Source organism: Neodiprion fabricii, chromosome 3, assembly GCF_021155785.1.
Source record: "Neodiprion fabricii isolate iyNeoFabr1 chromosome 3, iyNeoFabr1.1, whole genome shotgun sequence".
NCBI classification, from domain to species: Eukaryota; Metazoa; Arthropoda; class Insecta; order Hymenoptera; family Diprionidae; genus Neodiprion; species Neodiprion fabricii.
In genome coordinates, this window is record NC_060241.1 from 27,800,225 (window position 1) to 27,820,181 (window position 19,957).

The 19,957-nt window shown below is 41.1% G+C and overlaps 4 protein-coding genes across 4 annotated transcripts; all 4 read left to right on the forward strand.

Moving 5' to 3' along the window:
• The first annotated feature begins 315 nt into the window (after positions 1 to 315).
• LOC124178958 (vitamin K-dependent protein C-like) lies at positions 316 to 3,019 on the forward strand. Its single transcript, XM_046562826.1, has 7 exons — positions 316 to 535; positions 964 to 1,048; positions 1,122 to 1,287; positions 1,526 to 1,731; positions 2,277 to 2,488; positions 2,563 to 2,620; positions 2,707 to 3,019. The coding sequence occupies exons 1-7, from the start codon at positions 362 to 364 to the stop codon at positions 2,826 to 2,828; spliced, it is 1,023 nt and encodes a 340-aa protein (XP_046418782.1). The 5' UTR covers positions 316 to 361; the 3' UTR covers positions 2,829 to 3,019.
• A 508-nt stretch (positions 3,020 to 3,527) lies between these two features.
• Positions 3,528 to 9,266, forward strand: LOC124178299 (transmembrane protease serine 9-like). The gene is made up of 14 exons (XM_046561535.1): positions 3,528 to 3,669; positions 3,746 to 3,932; positions 4,441 to 4,646; positions 4,934 to 5,133; positions 5,204 to 5,261; positions 5,834 to 5,953; positions 6,574 to 6,667; positions 6,828 to 6,921; positions 7,009 to 7,060; positions 7,155 to 7,323; positions 7,399 to 7,607; positions 7,701 to 7,894; positions 7,979 to 8,036; positions 8,128 to 9,266. The coding sequence occupies exons 1-14, from the start codon at positions 3,528 to 3,530 to the stop codon at positions 8,250 to 8,252; spliced, it is 1,908 nt and encodes a 635-aa protein (XP_046417491.1). The 3' UTR covers positions 8,253 to 9,266.
• A 456-nt stretch (positions 9,267 to 9,722) lies between these two features.
• Positions 9,723 to 19,845, forward strand: LOC124178959 (dnaJ homolog subfamily C member 9). The gene is made up of 4 exons (XM_046562827.1): positions 9,723 to 9,926; positions 10,190 to 10,504; positions 10,634 to 10,800; positions 19,095 to 19,845. The coding sequence occupies exons 1-4, from the start codon at positions 9,833 to 9,835 to the stop codon at positions 19,344 to 19,346; spliced, it is 828 nt and encodes a 275-aa protein (XP_046418783.1). The 5' UTR covers positions 9,723 to 9,832; the 3' UTR covers positions 19,347 to 19,845.
• LOC124178955 lies at positions 12,337 to 14,930 on the forward strand. The gene has a single exon (XM_046562821.1). The coding sequence runs from the start codon at positions 12,754 to 12,756 to the stop codon at positions 14,149 to 14,151; it is 1,398 nt and encodes a 465-aa protein (XP_046418777.1). The 5' UTR covers positions 12,337 to 12,753; the 3' UTR covers positions 14,152 to 14,930.
• Positions 19,846 to 19,957: the final 112 nt, after the last annotated feature.

Here is a 19,957-nt window from a genome sequence, read left to right on the forward strand (position 1 = left end):
CAACGATTCCGTCTTCGAGTCACATATCTACCATGGAATCAGTCAGCCAACGCGAATACGTCTCTGTTGAGTCACATTCAACGAGATAAACAACTCTTGGACGTAGATCGCAATTTAATGATTCTCCTCACCGGCGCGCGATCCCATGAATTAATGTCTGTCCAAGCTCGAACAGGAATTACAGCATCTACGGATGTTTGAGTTGGCGAACAGCATATCGGGAGATAACAACATGGTCGAAACCCAGCCAAATAACGGGACAGGTTTTCCATAGGTCAGCGACTGAGTCGGAGATCTGTTGAACCTTCGGGTGGGATGCAAAGTAGTCAGTTTGTGCACGGAGAGATGGAAGGGGGCATAAATGCGGGTTGTTAGTACCGCTATGTATGGATACCGGGTACAGGCCACTGTGCAGTTGTGCCTCGATTCGACAGGCGTAATCATGAACCTACAGGAATACGTCAAGTTCCTATTCTGCGTCTTCGTCGTTGCGTTGGCAGTTACCACCGCACGTCCCGACGGCCCCAGAATCGAAGTAAGTGATGCGAAGATTTACGAAAATTATTTACCGAATCGAAGAGAGGAACAAATCCTTATATTTAATGGTCATCTGGGACGTGTCTCCACGAACTGGTCCTACAGATTTCACCAAGTGTTGATCCAAGCAGCTAATTGTAAGTGACGATCAACATCAACGCCGCGCATAAGGTCATGTGCATTAATTGATGATTGAGGATGTTTATCTGAACGTGGAAACCAAATATGTACTTTGAAAAACGTTAGAAAATTGCGGTAGTAGCTTTTTACAGATCCTGCAGATGGTTGCTGAAGCCACTGTCATGTATTGTGGATAATAAATGCTATGGAGATTAATTTCGTCGACATTCAACACGTATTGTTACCTTCGGCCTCGTCTCCACGTGCTTCTTGGCACATTTGATTAACGACTTTTGATTTCCGTAGAATTCGAAGGACGTCGAGAAAGTTCGAGTGACTCGAGGAGTCCTGGATTTCATTTTCGGAGGTCTCAAGTCTTGCGGCGGATGTCGTGGGTATTTCAACGATACTGTAATTCAAATCAATTCTCTGTTTTTTCACTCAAAATTACGAATGTACCGCAGAATGCGGACGACCGAATCGTGGTGGGGCTAGAATTTTGGGCGGCGAGTATACCGACACCCACGAGTTTCCATGGCTGGCCAATGTCCATGTGAAATCAAAACTAGTCGTTAGCGGGGTTTTGATCAACGATCGATACGTCATGACCGCCGCCAGCCAGCTCATTGCGTAAGCCAATCAATTTTCCTTGTCAGCAGTTATGCAATTACCTACGGTTCAGCTCGCGACTAGTTTACTTTGAGATTGAACGGAATCCCGGGTATTCCGATTCCTAGATGAAATACAGAGATGAGTAATCGCGGTTGCAAAGTAGGTACCATCAACTCGCTGTTAGCGCGTCGTAAATCATACGGTCAATGGTTATTCATAACTTTTTCATCGCCTTTTAACCACACGCAATGTCCAGAGCCACAGCGCCGGAGATCAAAGTGTCTTTGGGTGAATACGACCGTTGCCACTTGGACATATCTTCGAGCAACGTGAGTGTGGAAACGGTGATACCGTTCCCGGAATTCAACCCCGAATCTCGAAGCCACGACTTGGCTCTACTTCGCCTCAGTCAACCTACGAAGTTTGAAAGGAGGATTTCACCGGTCTGCATGCCTAATCCAGGTACATTGCTCGAGATAAGTTTGTCGCTAATTCATTCTGCTAACCCATGGAACTCTCGGAACCTGCGGTCGTTCCGATACCGCATAATGTTGTTTTCAGCCTCGTTAGTATCTTCCTGGATTCACGACCATTCATCAGTCAACGAAATCCCCGAAAGAGTTATGTGCGACCCATAATACACCGCATTTGGTTCAAGGCATTATGCATATCTAGCCGAAAAATTTTCCAAGACTGTCAACGATTTTTGACTCCTAACAAAATCATTTCGAAAAGATAATTCAGCCTGGAAATTAATTTTTCTGGGTTTGTTTCAATATGAAATCGTTGAGAATTGGAGACGGTCTGTTCGTTTCATTTCACTGCTACGTACGAGTCGTTACATGACTAATCTCACTTTCTTAGATTTCGCAACGACGCAATCTGTTCTAACACACGTAAAACTATCCTACGGGACCCTGCCGTGCAGTTCTCCCATTTATATTCATCGACCGGCCCTAAATCTCACCCAGAATAACGATAATAGGAATTTATTTCCGATTCCGCAGGGTCCACTTATTTAGGGCAAGTAGGAACTCTCTCCGGCTGGATCGAAGGTAAAGCCGTGGACGCTTCCGAGACGAGAACATGTCGACCCCGAAAGCTGGGTCTTCCGGTTCTGGGATACAGCGAGTGCATCAAGTCCGGAGTTAGTCTAGCAAGCTTCCACGACGATTCCGGATGCATTGGAGTTATCGGCGGAAATTCTCTCGTGTGCGAAGTAGGTCTCAGATTAAAAACTTTCGACACAATTAAAAGCTGGGAAATCGAACGATCCGATTATTTTTTTCACAGAACGACGTCGGTTCATCCGTTCTCTACAGATCATACGCTGACGTCTACGATCTCGTCGGTAAGTTTTGACGGTTATCGAAGTTGATCATTGCCCCGAAAAAAAGTGAACTGCTCGTGATTGTCATTCGTAATTTTCATTTTCAGGTATTATGTCGGACGTGAATAAATGCGACGACAAGCCAGCGGGTGCTGTGTTCACCCGAATTGGGCCTCATCTTGATTGGATTTTACAGCAGACCAAAGACGCTTGTTACTGCACAAAATAATCATCGAAACTACGTTTTTCAGTCAATTTCAATGACCTTGGCACTTCGTGTTGTTTTAATTTGCAATATCTGTTCAAGCATCTTAAGTTAAATGTGTTGTACGATTTTTACCGTGTCCACATTTCAATGGATCGAATCTTGACAAATGGGTACTACTGATATATTCTCATATATCAGCTGAAACACACAAACGTGAATAATTATTTGATTAATCCCGTATTTTTTTTTTGTTCACTATCGTAATATCCACTTTATTCCCAAGTCAAAAATCACATTATTCAGATAAAGGAGTGAAACGGACAGCGGGAAGATTAAGTACCAAACGTAGTTCATAAATTTAGGATAACACGCGATAGACGTCCTCTCGGTAGTTGCGGGAGTAGTGAAAACGTCGATATTCTCACTTTCCCATGTTTTCGATAGCATAAAATTCCGACGATTTTGGCTTAAGCCGGTGTCGAAAGTCTCGATAAATATTTTACAGGCAAGAGAGATATCCCTGGATGATCGAATATACGGGTCGCTATACGAGTATACCATTCCCTAAAGGTAATGAAACAATTGTTCATTAAACCGGCGATGCAGCGTGCGGGATAGATAACTCATCCAACTAGAAACTACTGCATGGGCAGTCGCCGAGTGTGTTTTCGTACCTGCATAAGCCCAGTTGTGCCAGTTACCAAAAGCCGTTTTATAACAATGATACTTGTGAGTTTTTTGGCGATGCTGTTACTCTGCTTACTCTGCCCTGTACAGTGCTTGAATTCGGCATTAAAATCTGCTCATCGATCGTCGAGGCAATTAGATAATTCCTACGGAAGTCCAAGCTACAAGCACTGCGGTAAGATTAGCTTGAGGATGCGGGAGGAGTCGAGTTTCCTGCTCTTGATATGCAAATTTGTTACACTCTCGCACAGAATGCGGGAGATCAAATTCCCGCGGAGGGCAGGCGGGCTACACAAGAGTGGTTGGCGGCGTCAAGGCATCGCCGAATGAATTTCCCTGGATGGCGATGGTCGTCGCTAATGGTTCCAATCTTGTCTGCGGCGGTTCCCTGATAAACGATCGCTACGTCCTTACGGCAGCACATTGTTTGGCGTTGGGGTAAGAAATCATTTCGTTACCCCAAATCTTATATACCTGAATTACCGGATCATGTTACTTACGGTAATTAGGCGGAAGTTCCGTCACTTCCCTACGGGGAATTCGTATCATATTTCATAAAAATCTATCACCGAGGATCCTCTTATATCCTCTTGGATACTGAGACGCTACGGATATTCTGTCAGTTCTAACGTATACAGCATAGAACTCCAGAGAAATGATAAAATCCTGAAATTACTGTCAAAAATTAATTCCGATCTTTGGGTCGTTTGTCCTGCTGTCTGTGGAACACAGTATCTTTTATCAAAAACTCGTTACTCCCGTTCTCATCAACTTTTGCCACCTCAAAAACTGCAGTTACTTCAAACTTTTACCGCTAATTCTCAACTGATTGAATTTCACCCCTCAGGGTACGTGTAGGGCTGTTGAAAATTTGATCACCACCGTAATTGCATTTCTTGTAATACCGTAAGTGAATTTGTACCTGACTGATGCCGTGATGCCAAAGTTTTAGTAAAGCAGAGACAAAGGTGGCGCTTGGTGAGCATGATCGATGCACGGCTGACTCTCGCACAGTGATACTTTCCGTTGAAAAGTTTTATCCGCATCCACAATTCCAAGAGGACACGAACCACGCTGACGCAATGCTCATTCGGCTGAACATGAGAGTCACATTCAACGAGTTCATCAGGCCGATTTGCTTGCCGAAAATGAGTATGTTGATAAAGAGCTTGGCCATGTAGAACCCGTCAGCTTTTCACCTAAAGTTCAGTCCTGCCGGGGGCGTTAAATTGGAAAAAAAAACTGTGATTTGGTACTTTGTCATTGTCGCTGCTCCGACCAAAGTCTGAAAGTGTATAACTTTAAATTCGAAGTGGAAAATCGTTCAAACATCAACAATATAAATTGTGGTTTTTATATCATTTTGAGAGAGTAACGGAGATGGCAGCGGCGGGGAGAGACAAGCGTTTGTATAATTTAATACACCGACTTAATTACAGTACTGCAACGAAGCACGGCCTCACGGTTTGGCGGAAAGGTGGCCTTCACACTGGGCTGGGGCCGCGCTGACCATGGTGTAACAGTCTGCTCGCTGCGGGTCGTAGCTTTGGAAATTTATGAGACACAATCCTGTCCTACCAAAATACCAACGCTACTCTGTGCCGGATCCCGCCAAGCTGCGGGTCGCGACGCTTGTCAAGTGAGTTTTGTGTAAGCGTGAAATGAAACAGCAGGCAAATTTGCTTCAACGTCTTAAATTTCGGTTTCAGGGAGACAGCGGTGGTCCTCTGCAAGTCCGGAATAAAGATCGGAAATTTGAATTAATCGGTGAGTTACGTAGCGGAAATAGAAATATATCGACAAGTTCCATTTTCATAAAAATTAAATTAAATTGTTGTACTTTTTGATTCTACTTTAACTCGATGGCGCCGTTGATGCCAACGCTCACTATTCACCGAGTATAACATGCCTCCATTCGATTTAATAACTGAAGTTGCTGAACTGCTCAACCTCGTACACCCAGGTGAACAATAAAATTCGACCGAAGAGATTAGCATCGTTAAATTAGATTGCACCAAATTCGCGATTTGTAGTTCCAGATATCAATTGGAACTATGGAATGTACCGTAGTTTGGAGTAAATTATCGTTGTCTTTCAACAAGTTCTATGTGGTAAACCGGTCTTCTCTACCGATGAAGTTACTTAAATATTCATAGAGAGAATCAACGCTAAGTCCTTAATATCGAGGAAAAGTGTGCATATTTTCAGACACATCGATGTAATCATGCCTGCAAGCTTCAATGCACTGTTTCCTTATCGACAGAGCATTGATCTTAATCAAAACAGACATATGCGTTAACAAAAGAAGTATTGCGATAGATCATAAGCGTGCCTTTCAGGAATCGTATCAAATGGTATTGGATGTGGCAACCAGGATTTCCCCGGACTTTACACGGACGTTCCTCGACTTCTTCCGTGGATCCTTAAAGTTACGTCGGAAGATTCAATGTACTGTTGGCGTTGATCGAAAATCGACCTTTAGTGAATAAATTTCAGGTATTGATTGATTCTAGTTTATTTAGCATTGCGCAATGCTTACACATATTTTCTCATGTCTATATACTGGAATGTTGAAATTTTATTACATGTTGGTATGTGCAGGATTACAAATAAAATTTGCGAGCTCGTGTCCATATGTGCCATGCGTGTCCATGTATCTTGAAAACATAAATAAAGATTACAGCATGTTGTTGAATTCATCCACTGATTTGAAGTCTAACCAGCTTTAAGCTTGCTCAGTTATATCTGGATAGTACTCAACAACCATTTACTTATACTTCAGGTAAGTATCAATCATGCAAATCAGTAGGTAGCAGTTATTGAGTTATTGGTGATTATGAACAAAGTCTGAAATATTGAGTAATACAATAATTGCAAGTTCATTTATTAGATAAACAGTAACATTCTGACTACAAGGTGTTTTTTATAATTCACGTTCAAATCCTCGATTTAGCAGCTCTAATCGAGCTATCATAGAAATTAATTCAAAACGTTGAACGCTATAGACTCAACTACGCTACAGTAAATAGAGGCCCTGCATCCAATGAAATCATAAAAAATACATGCAATACCCTTTTAGCATTTTTTTACAGCAACCTTGCCTTGGCTATGCTATTGCCGTATTGCCGTAAGGACAAATGGAATAAGAAGATGCAGAGAGGGGACGGATCTCGGTAAATGTAAGGTGAGGCAAAGAAAACGAGGAGTAATCAATGCAGGTAACGACAGATGCGAACCGAGTCGCTGTACGGGGGTTTGCCAAGTAAGCCGCATATCACTCGGGATATAGATCGAAGTATGCGGCCACCGAGCTCAGTAGCTTCTGTAGATTAGAGGGAGTCATCAACTCGGCGCAGTTATTCGCCACATTAGCACCATGAAACGGAGTGCAGCGTTATTCGCGATATGGTCTTTGCTGATACATCAGGTTAGTTGAATTTCTCTTTTGGAATAACGTCATGAAATAATGACAACGTCACCGAAATCGCACGATAAAATTACGTCGTCGTTCCAGGTGGTCGAGTCCCGGAAAACTTTGCAGCCTAAAGTCATTGATCCGGAATGTGGTAAATTTCATTTCATATCTATGCTGCGTAGCGCTATGACGCAGGCCAGAATCAACGATATGATCCAACTTCTTGTGTTTGTTGCTTGTACCAGAGTGCGGAGTTTCCGGCGAAGGAGTCGGCAACCGAATCGTGGGTGGAGTAATATCGGTGCCGCACACTTTCCCTTGGGTCGCAGCGATCTTCAACAGAGGTTCTCTGCACTGCGGCGGAACCCTGATCAACGACCGATACATCCTTACTGCCGGGCACTGCGTGAAATGGTGTGTTTTCATGGATTACTGTGCAGCTACGTCGGCTTCGTGGTGCTAAACTAACGGTATCGTTGTCTCCCGCAGGACAAACCAGAACGATCTATCCGTATGGCTTGGAATCCACGACATCGAGAATCGCGATGGAGGCGTCGTGTCGCCCATCGAACAAGTGATTCTTCACGATGGGTTCAGGAGCGATTTCCTGCACGACACGAACGACATCGCTCTGATTAAACTCAAGTACCCCATACGGTACAACGAGAACATCAAACCAGTTTGTCTGCCTCACAGAGGTGCGACGAATGGATCAGTAAAATTTTTTCTCTAGGTCGACAATAACCAGTTACTAATATTTATCTTCGGTGATAATTACACCCTTGTGATAGAATCGGACTACACCAATCACAAGGTCAGTGCTACCGGATGGGGCAGAGTCACCACCTCTGGTAATGCTTCCAGATTCCTCCGTCAAGCTGATCTGAAAGTTATGCCCTGGTCCGACTGTCGTAATACGTCGTTCGGCAACCATCTCACCAAGTCTATGCTCTGTGCGTACAATGACGACACGGACGCCTGTCAGGTACGTTTCTCTCTAGCCTATGACTTGTGTTGCTGTCCTTTTCAACTATTTATCAGCTGAACGTAGCTTTGTTAAAAACGATAGGGCGACAGCGGCGGCCCGCTGCTCTTCAAAAGACAGGACGACAAGTATGAAATCGTTGGTAAGACACCGCATAGCCACTTGTTACGTATTGGGTCAAACTGCCTGCTTTAATCAGTTAATTCGAAACCTGTGAATCTGTGATTTCGCAGGGGTTGTCTCTTGGGGTATAGGATGTGCCAGACGTGGCATGCCGGGTATTTACGTCAAGACTACCGACTACCTGGACTGGATAACCGCTAGAACCACAACCGCGATATATTGCGCCGATAATTAGTTGGATAGAAGTTTAATGATCGATGCGACACGTAAAAGTGTGAAATAGTACCTATTGTTGTTGTGATGGTTAATAGTGTCAAGAGAATACATTTAGGCCAATATCAAGTGTTTTTATCAGACGGTTAGGCGTGGCGGTGGCGACAAGCTTTTGGGTTTCCTTGAAGTGGCTGCAAAGAGAAGTACAGGACGAGAACAGTGCTAGAAATTAAAATGGTAACCAGGAATGTGGAATCATATTCATGCATAGACAAAATTCTGTGTTGACTGTGACAATAATAAAGATATTATGAGAATAGTACGAAAAAACAAAGACGTTCTGAGCATTGCGCTTAAATTTTACACGGGGTAAGCTACAAACATTGAGCAAAGTTCGGTACCGTCTCTTTATCGTCTCCTGACGTCGTTAACGCAATTGCTACGGTATACATTTTCAATCTTGTTTTACGACCAGCCTTATGAATTTCACGTCACCTTGATAACTCCTCAGACGCCTCTTACACCAGAAGTTGCTGATTAAAAACATAATAACAAATACACACAGCTATATAAAAGAATATTAAGTGAATCAAATGAAAATTTATGATCAGTGTTCATTATTGAAACCACGGTAGCGTAAAAATCACCAACCAAAACGAAAGTCGCATTCGTGCATTCGGCTACCACATAATAAATTCTCAGGTAACGATATTTTGGTCGCTTGGAACGAGTAATTTCAATTTTCTCCGGTTCTCAAATCCACGAATATAAAAATAATGGCAAGTCAAATTTTCTTATTGAATTTATTTGTAGGACTAATAATCGAGTCGCACGTTTCAAGTTCACTAGCAGTTATAAATATTATTATAGACTCTTGTACAGATACATCATTACAAGCAAATTTCGTATCATAACTTTTTGCAGCCGAGTCTAAAAAACTGGTAACTGTTCAGTAGAAAGTAAGCCAAATTGGAAATAAGTTTTTAAGTCCAAAAGAGATCTTTTTCTTATTCAATGCAGAGAATTTCTCTTCATTTTATTTCTTGATTAATTCAAGCATAAAAAAAACATTTTCCGTAAAAACAATTCCAATTTCCAACCTTCAAATACAGAAGAGATAATGAACAAGATGATCATTAATAATACGATGAAATATAATTGTGAAGCATATTCCTATTCAATTTTACGACGTATACTTCTAACTCATCTCCAACTCAAATATCAGATAGGGTTAACCATGTGTTGTAAAAACAGTCCCAATTTCTGAAATTTATCTTAGGGAGAATCGCTCATTGAACAACGTCCATATTTCTTCCGATTGAATGCCAAACGAACAAAACCGCGACGTCATTAAAATTAGTTGACCGCGTTAAACGCCAAATAGCATGCAACCACGTATACTCTGCGCCTAATGGCAAGCTAACCGCTATACAGTCGGAGACACGAGCCGTTTGTTTACCCAACTCGGCGTTGCGTGCGCAAGGGCAGCAGCGTTCATTTCACGCTTCCAGGACAGCGACAGATGTGCGCCGTCTGAAAGTGATTTTGCATTGAGTAGAATAAATCTATGGTAAATTTAACGTTTTTATAAAATAATTGACAATGGCGGGGCTCTTGGATTTGTGCGAAAAGTATTTCGGCGCCCGAGACTTTTACGAAGTGTTGAAGATTCCGACAAACGCAAACGAGAAGCAAGGTACGTTTAACGTTGCTGTTTACAGCTGATATCCTAACCTGTAAAGTCAACGGTGTTCGGTAGAAATATTTGACGAAATCAAGTCGTATTTTCTCATCCTATGACGTTCCGAGATTTTTGAAATCGGAGTAACAAAAACATGCATCCGAGTTATTTCCGACAAGCTCCAATGACTATTTGAATATTTGCTTTGCTAACAAAGAGATCTTTATGAATCCAATGCAAATAGAGAATAATGATTATTTTGGAACATTTTGTTGCAGTTAAGAAAGCGTATCACAAATTGTCACTACTCGTACACCCAGATCGAGTGGAGGAAAACGTGAAGGCTGAAGCCACGGAAAAGTTCAAAGTACTCGGAAGGATCCACTCAATTCTAAGCGACAATGATAAGAGGAAGATCTACGACGAGTCTGGCCAATTTGACGAGGAGAGCGAGGAAGTTGTTATGAAAAATTGGGCTGATTACTGGCGATCTTTATTCAAAGAAATAACTGTCGAAGATATCAACAATTATGAAAAAAATTACAAGGGATCTGAAACTGAGATAAAAGACTTGAAGCGGGCTTATATGGACAGTAAGCATACATTCGCACTAACGTTACTGCGAGACCCTTACACAATACAATTTGTGCGCAAACGTGGGAATGTGGTACTTTCGTCACAGTCATGGTTGAATTAAGAATATTTCTATCATAACTTTCCAGGCAAAGGTGATATGGACTATATTCTTGAAGCTGTTCCATTTACAAACTGTGCTGAAGAACCGCGTCTGCACGATATAGTTCAAGAATTGATTGAAACCGGAGATGTACCAGAGTTCAAAGCTTTCACTGAGGAGGATCCCAAAAAGAAAATACGCAGGAAACGAAAGGTAAGTGAGCCGTATTGAATTAAAATAATCAGGAAAAGGCTAATACGTTGGAAATCTGTTCCCATTCCTTTCCTGTCCCACGATTTCTACTAGCCAAGTCTACGCATCATTTTTGGTGCCTGTTATGTTCCCCACCCAAATGTGTATTCCTATCTTTCATTTCGCATGATCAATAGCTAAGAAAGCTTTATAAACGATAATATCCGTCTCTCTGAATCAATCGAATTTTAATTTGATTCCATTCAAGACTTTGCCTATGAATATTGTTCAATCTGTATATCTGTTTCACCACTTCCATAACCAGTATACATCAAGTATGGATTACTCTGTACTGATAATTCCGAACTCTGGTGGTGCACCGTACTGCTGTGCACAATTAAGAACAGACTTTAACAAATAGTAGAGAACGAATTTCCTGTAAAGATTCACCCATGCGAAAAGTGCAATTGCACCGAAATTCTGAGACAGCGTTTAAATATTACTCAATAGATGTTCAGGGAGGGGCAGGGGGGAGGGGCATACCACACTGGAAAGCAGGCATGCAGTGACGTCACGCGATCATTTGGCAAAAACGGTATATATGTACAGCTGTGATTTTTAAGACATTCAAAACTGCGTGCTCGAACAACAGTTGTGAAACTAAATGAAATTACTGATGTAATGATTAACCTGCGGTGATAAAAGAGGGGGATGGACGAAGGTCTTCTAATTGTAAGCATAGAAAGGATCAATGTGGAATCAACCAAACAGACATTGTGTCAGGACAAATCATTTACCGCAAGTATTTTTAACTTGATATTTAATGATGCCTTTTCACTTGCATGCTCTTTTCTGTACTTGTTTTATTTTCGTTTCGATGAACTAATAATTTGTCAAATCAAGATCACTCGTGTTTTGTAATATCAAATTAACTTATTTGGTTCACAATCGTATACATTGATATAACCCTCCGAAATATTTTGAAAAAATCTTAAATATTTCACTATTTCAAATGCTATTCGTAAAATTTTTCAAGCTCGAAAACTTTAAGAGTACTAAGAAAAATGTAAAATTATTCTGCAAGAAAGTTGTCAAATGTACGTGTTTATTGTTTTGTATACAGGAATGTAGTGAATATTTAACAATTTTTGTGGCACATGTCCACCGAATATTCCGCAATGCCAAATGCAATGCAACCTGTTATGAATATATATCCTACAATTTTATTTTCAACGACCTCAATGTGAAAAGAATGTTGTCAAGAAACAATAGAAAATTGTTTTCTCTAAATTTGGTGATCCATTTGCTTATCGCAAATGGTTTTAAATGTCGAAGACGTGTTATCGAGGTAAAACTTATCATTTGCATGTGACCCAGTTCAATTTTTATCAATTCGATTTGAAATCACGCATGTGTTCGCCGTTTTCCACTGGAATAGCACGACCATACGTCCGTTCTATTTTCATGCTGTCCTATTTTTACCGATGGATAGCCACTTGACGATTAAACGTAGAGTGGAAGGGAGGGCTCGACCACTGGTAAATAAATATCCCGCTAACAGAAGACTTCTCTTTAGTTGCTCCAAACAATCGGTCCGGTGGTGACGTTGGACAGACGCTTATTACGAGTTACCGGAATGAAAAGTTAAAAATTTTTTAATTTCAGAATAACCCTGACCGAATCGTACCGTATATTCGTGAATGTGTAAACAACCGTGCTGGCTCGATGCCAATCGTCTTTATACATTGAAGACTTTTTTCCATATACTCTGCACATGAAAGTTGCTCGTGGAATTTTCGCGGTATTGAAGAAACACGTTTCGCCCGCTTTCGTCGAACGTTAGTCGTTCTCGGTCCATGAGATGTACGAGAAGTTCATCGGTTTGTTACAATTTCGTGAAATGAAACGCTAGCTAATTGAAAATTCTCGCTATAATTATTCAACTGAACATCTAAATTTGAGAACTCCAAGAAAATGGTGAATTCACACGCTGTGTTATCAGTGCTTTTGCTGCTGGTGTCAACTATATCACGTATCAGTGGAAATTGTGAAGGAAAATTAAAGGAATATTCCTGCAATGGAGGTGACATTTCTGACCTCAAGATAGTACAAGCTGACGTAGAAGTACTTCAAATATCAGACATGAAAGTTCCGAAACTGTCGGTCGACGCGCTGAAACGTTTTACCCAACTGCAAATATTCAGTTGTTCAAATTGTAGTATCCGAGAAATCGAGCCCGGTGTTTTTCACAACAAATTTAACCTGGAACAACTGACATTAAACAACAATCATCTGACCAGCGTGAAAGCGAATTGGATTCAGGGTCCGGAGTATCTCACGTATCTAGATCTGACCCATAACAAGATCACCGGGATCGAACCCGGTGTCTACAAACTAATTGAAAACCTGGCGGAGCTCCGACTCTCGGGAAACCCGATCGAGTGCCTCGACACGAAAGCTATGTCGAACTTAAAGTCACTGCGGATATTCCTCTTGGACCAAGTGCCCACGTTCAAATGCCCACGGCTAATGGCCGAGTTCGTCAAGCAACACGGCATCACCGCCGAAACGGATAAAACTTGGAAGGAAATTCAGGTTTCCGAACAAGATGAAAAGAACTCTTACGCAAAGGCAGTCAAGGCCGCCGAAAAGTTGGACAGGATCGTTTCGACGGAATCGACGCCGATAATTCCGATCGTCACGACACCCCGATTTTTTCCCGTCACGCAAAGGCCGCTGGAACTTCTCACCTCGGTGGATATCGACATCGGCGAAGTTCTCACGACGAACACGCTCTGGAGAGAACCGAAGAGCTCGACTCCCAAGCCGGTTCCCGAAATCCTGGCGGTACCCTCGACCACCGAAACGTCCCAGCCCCTGTCGTCGTCCGTGATAATCGAAGCGTCAAGTATCGTCACCACGAGCTACGAGCAGGAGTCATCCGACATAGTGACAACCACTTTCAGCTTGGAATCGACTACGAAGGTGGCTCCAATCGGCAAAGAAAAGGCGACCCCCGTGATCCCGGTCGCCGTTTACACGTCCGCGAGTGTTCCAGTAGTCCATTATCCTCCTCCGTCACCGGTGCCCACGGTTATCATGCCGGCACCAAACGCGACGAACGGGGAACCGGAAAGGGATGAAAGTCTCCAGTTCGCCTCTGTGTTTCCACCCCCGTACGGCAACGTCGCCGATTCTCAACCGGGTGAACAACACGAACTCGTCAGTCCGACAACGGTCAGACAAACGGTCCCTGAAGAAGAAACTGACAAACCGCTGCCGCTGTGCAACGATGCCGGTCAAGGATTGAGGAACGCCGGGAGATATGCGATCGGGATATTCGTTGTCGTGTTTTGCTTAGGTTCACTGTGAGGTTAAAGTTTGACGGTTCATGGTACCGAATACGGAGCGGCGAATATACGACTGCACTTACTTATCAGTTTTCAGCGACTTAAATTTAATTACAACTTCAACTGAATATAATCGACTTGTTTCGATATATGACGCGTGGTCTTCTTTCCACAATTGTTTTTCTCTCACGTTTTCAAATTAATAGCTTCGATTGGGATGCTTGAGAAAATCAAGTGGATAACGTAATTGCAACGACACTCGACGGAATGATAAGAAAATATTAATTTGAAATATCGTTTTTAAGCTGTACCTTGTCGACTATATGAACCATGCATTTACATTATTATATATACATATACTTTATCTTTATGTCTAGTTATAGAGTTGAATAAGTAAGGTGTTGAGTGCCGAATGGCGTTTAATGAACAGTTTAACATTTAAATAGCGATTATAAGTTTATCATGCCGTTATTCATACAGTGCTCCACACAGTTGATAAAAAGCGGATAATTATACATACGGAATTATTTTTATTCAATAAAATCAGTGCAAAAATGTTGCTGAACAATGCCGTATTGATTGTTACGAAACAACAATATGGTATAGGTATAAATAATCGTTCTGCAGATAAAATTGTTTCGTAACTATTTTGTTCTCTCGTTTTCTTCGTCAAATTTCTATTCCTACAGATAAACCAGAAATCGTGACCGCATCCATATAAAAAGCTCTGAACGCTTATCCCACACGCGTGTGCAGATCGACCTGATTTTAAAGAATAAGCGAATAAATGAGAACCATTGACAAATGGGTTTTTTTTCTTTTTCTTTACACTAAACTAAAACACGCTGTCAATTTCAATGTCAGTTTAAATATACAGCTTCTACCGGGTGGAATCTCATTTCTGCTCGTTGCGTGAGAGTTAAAACATGGGATCAGATCTTCGAAGCGTTAAAAATACCCGGCTGTGTGGTTAAACGCCATTTTTCCAGTACTCCTCTCTTCCCTTCCTCCTTCACTATCTTGATTTTGTACAAAAGCTTGCAAAGCTCACATGCCACGTGCGCGTTGAGCAACGATGTAACATCCAGTTCCCGTATTTTGTACACACGTGCGTCTAGCTTAACAGTGATTCGTCTGTATTACACTACGGTGGAAAAACTGCTTCTGCATAGCTCACTCAATCTTCCAAGTCTATCTTCCAACGCTTCCGCCGGAGGTTTAAAAATCCAACAAAACGGCGGGACGTTCCTAGTTTGTTTACAATCATTCACACTGATCCAACTACCAATTAAACACGACATGTATCGTATGTCGTATCAAATAACTACGAAATTAATGATAATTTAATTATTTACTCTCTAGCCAACGCACGTGACAACCTTGAACCCGTTTTAGAAGAATTTCCCATTAATTTGTTATACTAATGTGGCCTCCGGTATTACGCGAGCTGACAATTTACAGGGAATGTGAAATGTCGCGCTCTCAATCGTCACTCTGCGATTGTTCCAACAATTATTTCCAACGCGATGATCACGGGTCAGTTGGTGTCATGGATATATGTACATCCGTTAATTGACGAGAAAAATTTTCCTCGACTTACGATGCTGCACGGTTATTCGTTTCAGACGAATCGTTGCAACCGAATTCACTGCACATATGGCAGTGTACGAGCTTACTACATTTTTAATCACATTCCCAACGCACGCATACTACTTTCTTGGGCAAAAAAAGGTCAAGACATGATTAGAAAAACGCAAGAAGAAATCTGGGATGAGATAATTCGGTGGCACTTTGTCGTACCCACGGTGCATTGATATTAACCCGGTTTGGCTAGCTGGATAAAATAAGCCATTTTTGTATACTTGTAGACGCAGATAAAGTATTCACATACCAAAATTTAACTCTGAACGAACCTGAATAAGATTTTTCTTATCGCGAATGACTCAGACATTGAGCATCTTTGTACATATAGTATCGTTCAATTAAACCGCATATTGTTCCTTAATGTAAATGCGGCATTTGTTTCACCATTCAAACGGTGCTATAGTATTTTTCTGTGTTTTGTACATTCCTTGTTGTTTCGTATTCGGGTAAATGATTTGTGAATTTGTTAACATCACGCCATTCCGTATATATCTCGCATTTTATCTCTAATCACAAGAAAATACGATCAGGTCCATGTAAGTGTAACTGCATCGTTATACGAATACTAATACGTGGAGTTTAATTTTTTTCGCAAGCTGAAACAAAATTAATACAGGGCATCGATAGGTAGTGATTGAGCAGAAGATTTAATTTCTAATCATAAATAATCTTGAAATTTACGGTTTTCAAGTTTCCTGTGGCAAGTGTGGTACGGTTTATAAACGGGCCGAAGCAATGACGTAATTTGTAAACCATTCTTTTCGTGGTTTGTAACAACAAGCCGTGTAAAAGCAACTTAAAAATATTGGCAACGGTTCATTATTACTATCTGCAGTATATACGTATATACATGTAATCTTCGTCGAGTTTGTGAAAAGGAGTCGTTTTAGCTTTAAAAAAACATCTGTGAATTGAACATAATGAACGTCTGATGAATTTTTCTGGACGACTTCCAAACGTATAGACAGTCGTATAATCTAAGTTGTTTTTGCGAATATACGTTTAGTTACTACATTTAACTTCCCGTTGTTCAATTTGTCTCCGACGGAATGATTCGTGCAATATCTGTCTTCACGCTGGATTATCGCGAAATTAGTACCATGCAACATCGGCTGCTGTGCCGTACCGTTTACACGTAATTATGATTACCGAACAGAGATGAAGCAGGCGAATTCCCAAAAGTTTTGCCGATACGATGACGCGAGGTCGATCAATTAACGGATCAAAGAAGTACCTACACCCACAACGTGAGCCCGTGATAGGGGTCGAGTTATGTAACAGCTAACATTAGAGGATGCTTTAGGAAAGCTGCCAGATTTATAAATACTTGAACGACGTAATTCGGCTACCAGCAACGTTTAGGGTAACACAAATAACGGAATCTTGAAGTAGACCGAGGGAATAGATCGGTCCGTGACGTTCCCTATTACGTCACGCACGTATTCCGAAGGTCGAATTCCACGCCCTTCGACACATTTTGATTGTAAAAAAATTATAATGAAAAAAAGGCGTGAATAACTACGAACGGCAAAATAAACTTCCGTCGATGAACGTGTTTCGAATAATATCTGTGGTCAACTTTACAACCCACTTTACAGTTTTTACCGTTGAGACGATGCTGTAAAATCTATAAGATTTTGGCAAGAGTTCGAACAGGTGGCTGGATCGACGCGACGCGTTTCTCTAATTTCAATAACACTGATAATAGGTGCGATTTTTGTTTTACCTGGGCGGGTGTAAATACACATACCTATGTACACCCGTACAAATAACATTACTCTAAAACTTGAAGTTTCCTCTTTGAAACGATTAATTATCAATCGTTGGGGATATCGATGATGCGGCATTAGTAATAATTGCTGCAGATCGGTGGCAAATTCAATAAACCATGACAAAGTCTTGCACGTTGCTTGGTTTTTATGTCTATCGTAGTGAAACTCTGTAAAAAGCATGCGCCACGGAAGACAGTTTGCAAATATTCTTATAATCGAGGAAAATCTGTTACTCGCGCAATCCTTATAAATAGCCAGATTCATTTTCAAAACAAACCATCTTCTACATAATTTGGAAGTCTTATGAAATTACTGTATGTTACGAACTTGGCAGTTGGTAATTTATCTGCTGCTGTTTTGTTGCAAGACCTGAAACTAAATTCAGCGGTGATATTGTAGCGAAATATCTGTCACAATCATTGTAAATAGAACGTTTCAATGTTACAATAGTACAGGTACTTTCATTGCGCCGGCAAATGGCAAGAACATTTATTTAAACGTTATGCGCGTTAGCCAATCTTTATTTTGTTTGCCAATTTTTACCGCAAACTTAAATCTTACTCGACTGGATATTACCATGCGTTAAGCAATCCGGGAATATTTCATTTTTTGTACACCATAATAATAACAATAACAACAACAATAACTGCCAAACCCGCTATACCCTTTCGGATATATCCCTATAACCGACTAGTTTATACGGGGCGAGAGAGGGATGGATTAGTAACAATCGTTATGCGGCTGTAGCCGACTTAAGATGTTCAATATAAACACCCTGTAAGCATATACAGTATACATATAGGTCTGTATCCGCGAGCAATGGCCTGAGTCAACGACACGCGTTGTTGATAACTTTGAAATAGATGATTATAATATACTGTTAAATAATCGCCGCTGCCTCGCCTCGCTTCCCGTTTCTTGAAGTAGACGTACTTCCAATGCCTGTAGGCAAATTTAGTTCACGTATTGAAATATATTTATAGAAAAAAATCGAGGCTAGTACTTCGATAGTAAAACCGGAGTAGTACGCACTTGAAGAATTTTTTTACGTGACTCAACATCTGCTGGGTGGGCTGATTAATCCATCTTGAAAATTCTCCGCATTTGACTTTTCTAGGTTTTTTCTGCTATCTATAGTTTACACGAATTTGGTCTGGATTAATTTTTTCTTATCGCACATGCTTTCGTAGCCAAAACTCTCACTAAGCGCAACTTGTACGTGAATCATGGTTGCAACTATTGCAACTGTCTTTGATACTCTTCCCGATAAATCCCTGACATTTTCAGACTTTCCCCGACAGATTCCCCAAGCCAACGTGCCATATGTAGGATGAGTTACACGGCAATGAATATTATTAACGGTGTTGAATTTTCTGTCAAACAAAAATGATCATTGTTGAGTCAGTCTGACGTTGTGTGTTTTTAAAAATTGTATCAAAGGAAAAAAAAACAGCCGATGGGAAATAGAACTGGCGAGTTTTTCGCATACCTTTTCGATTCTAATTTCGTAGATGTTTATATATAAAAGTGAATTATGTTACGGTTTTAGTGGGCCAAGGAAGCGGCGGAAGCTGAGAAGCTCGAAAAGATGCTGAAAATTGAAAACGAAGAAAACGCGGCGTCTAACGCCTTATCCTTAGCGATTCAAAATAGGGGTACAGCTAGGGCAAAAGAGGCCAACAACTTTTTCGATTCGCTCGTCGAGAAGTACGCTAACAAAGCCGGAAAACCGTCCAAAGCGAAGAGTCCGAAGGGTGGGAGGATCGCAAAATCGCCGAGGAAAACCAAGAAGAAAGCCTAATTCCCAATTTCAAACCGTGAATCGTACCAAATTTCCCCTTCAATTTTATTATTTCAATGAATTGCAGTACAAATGGTGTTTATTTTTCGTTCCGTCATAATCTGGTTATTGCGTGGAACTATCATTGAAAGATGTTTTCTCTTACACTTGTAAAATCAGTCTCGTATACTTTGCTCTCAAATGTCATGTTGAAGACGGACGATTACTACTGACAATATCATCTGAAAATTTTGTAGTAAACATTGCGCACTTATATAACTGCCGTGATCGAAGCACAGAGATACATTTATCTCTTGTGTAAACATTCGCCTGCTCGCTCGCATATTCGCCATTCGGCTCATGTGGCAGTCTACGTATAGGGTATACACCCGTTTCTCATTCCCATCCAAGCCGACGAATCGTACCTAATTGGGCATCACTTGGCATGTGAGGTAATTTACATTGTTTTTATTGTACCATGAAAATTTATTTATAAATAAAATCGTCATTGAAGTCATTGCATTACGGTATTAGTTGTAATGCCGTATCGAAAAATAAATCATCTATACAAATTTGCTAATACCTAGATAAGCAGAGCCTGGGGAAAAAAACTCAAGAAATTTTGCCACATG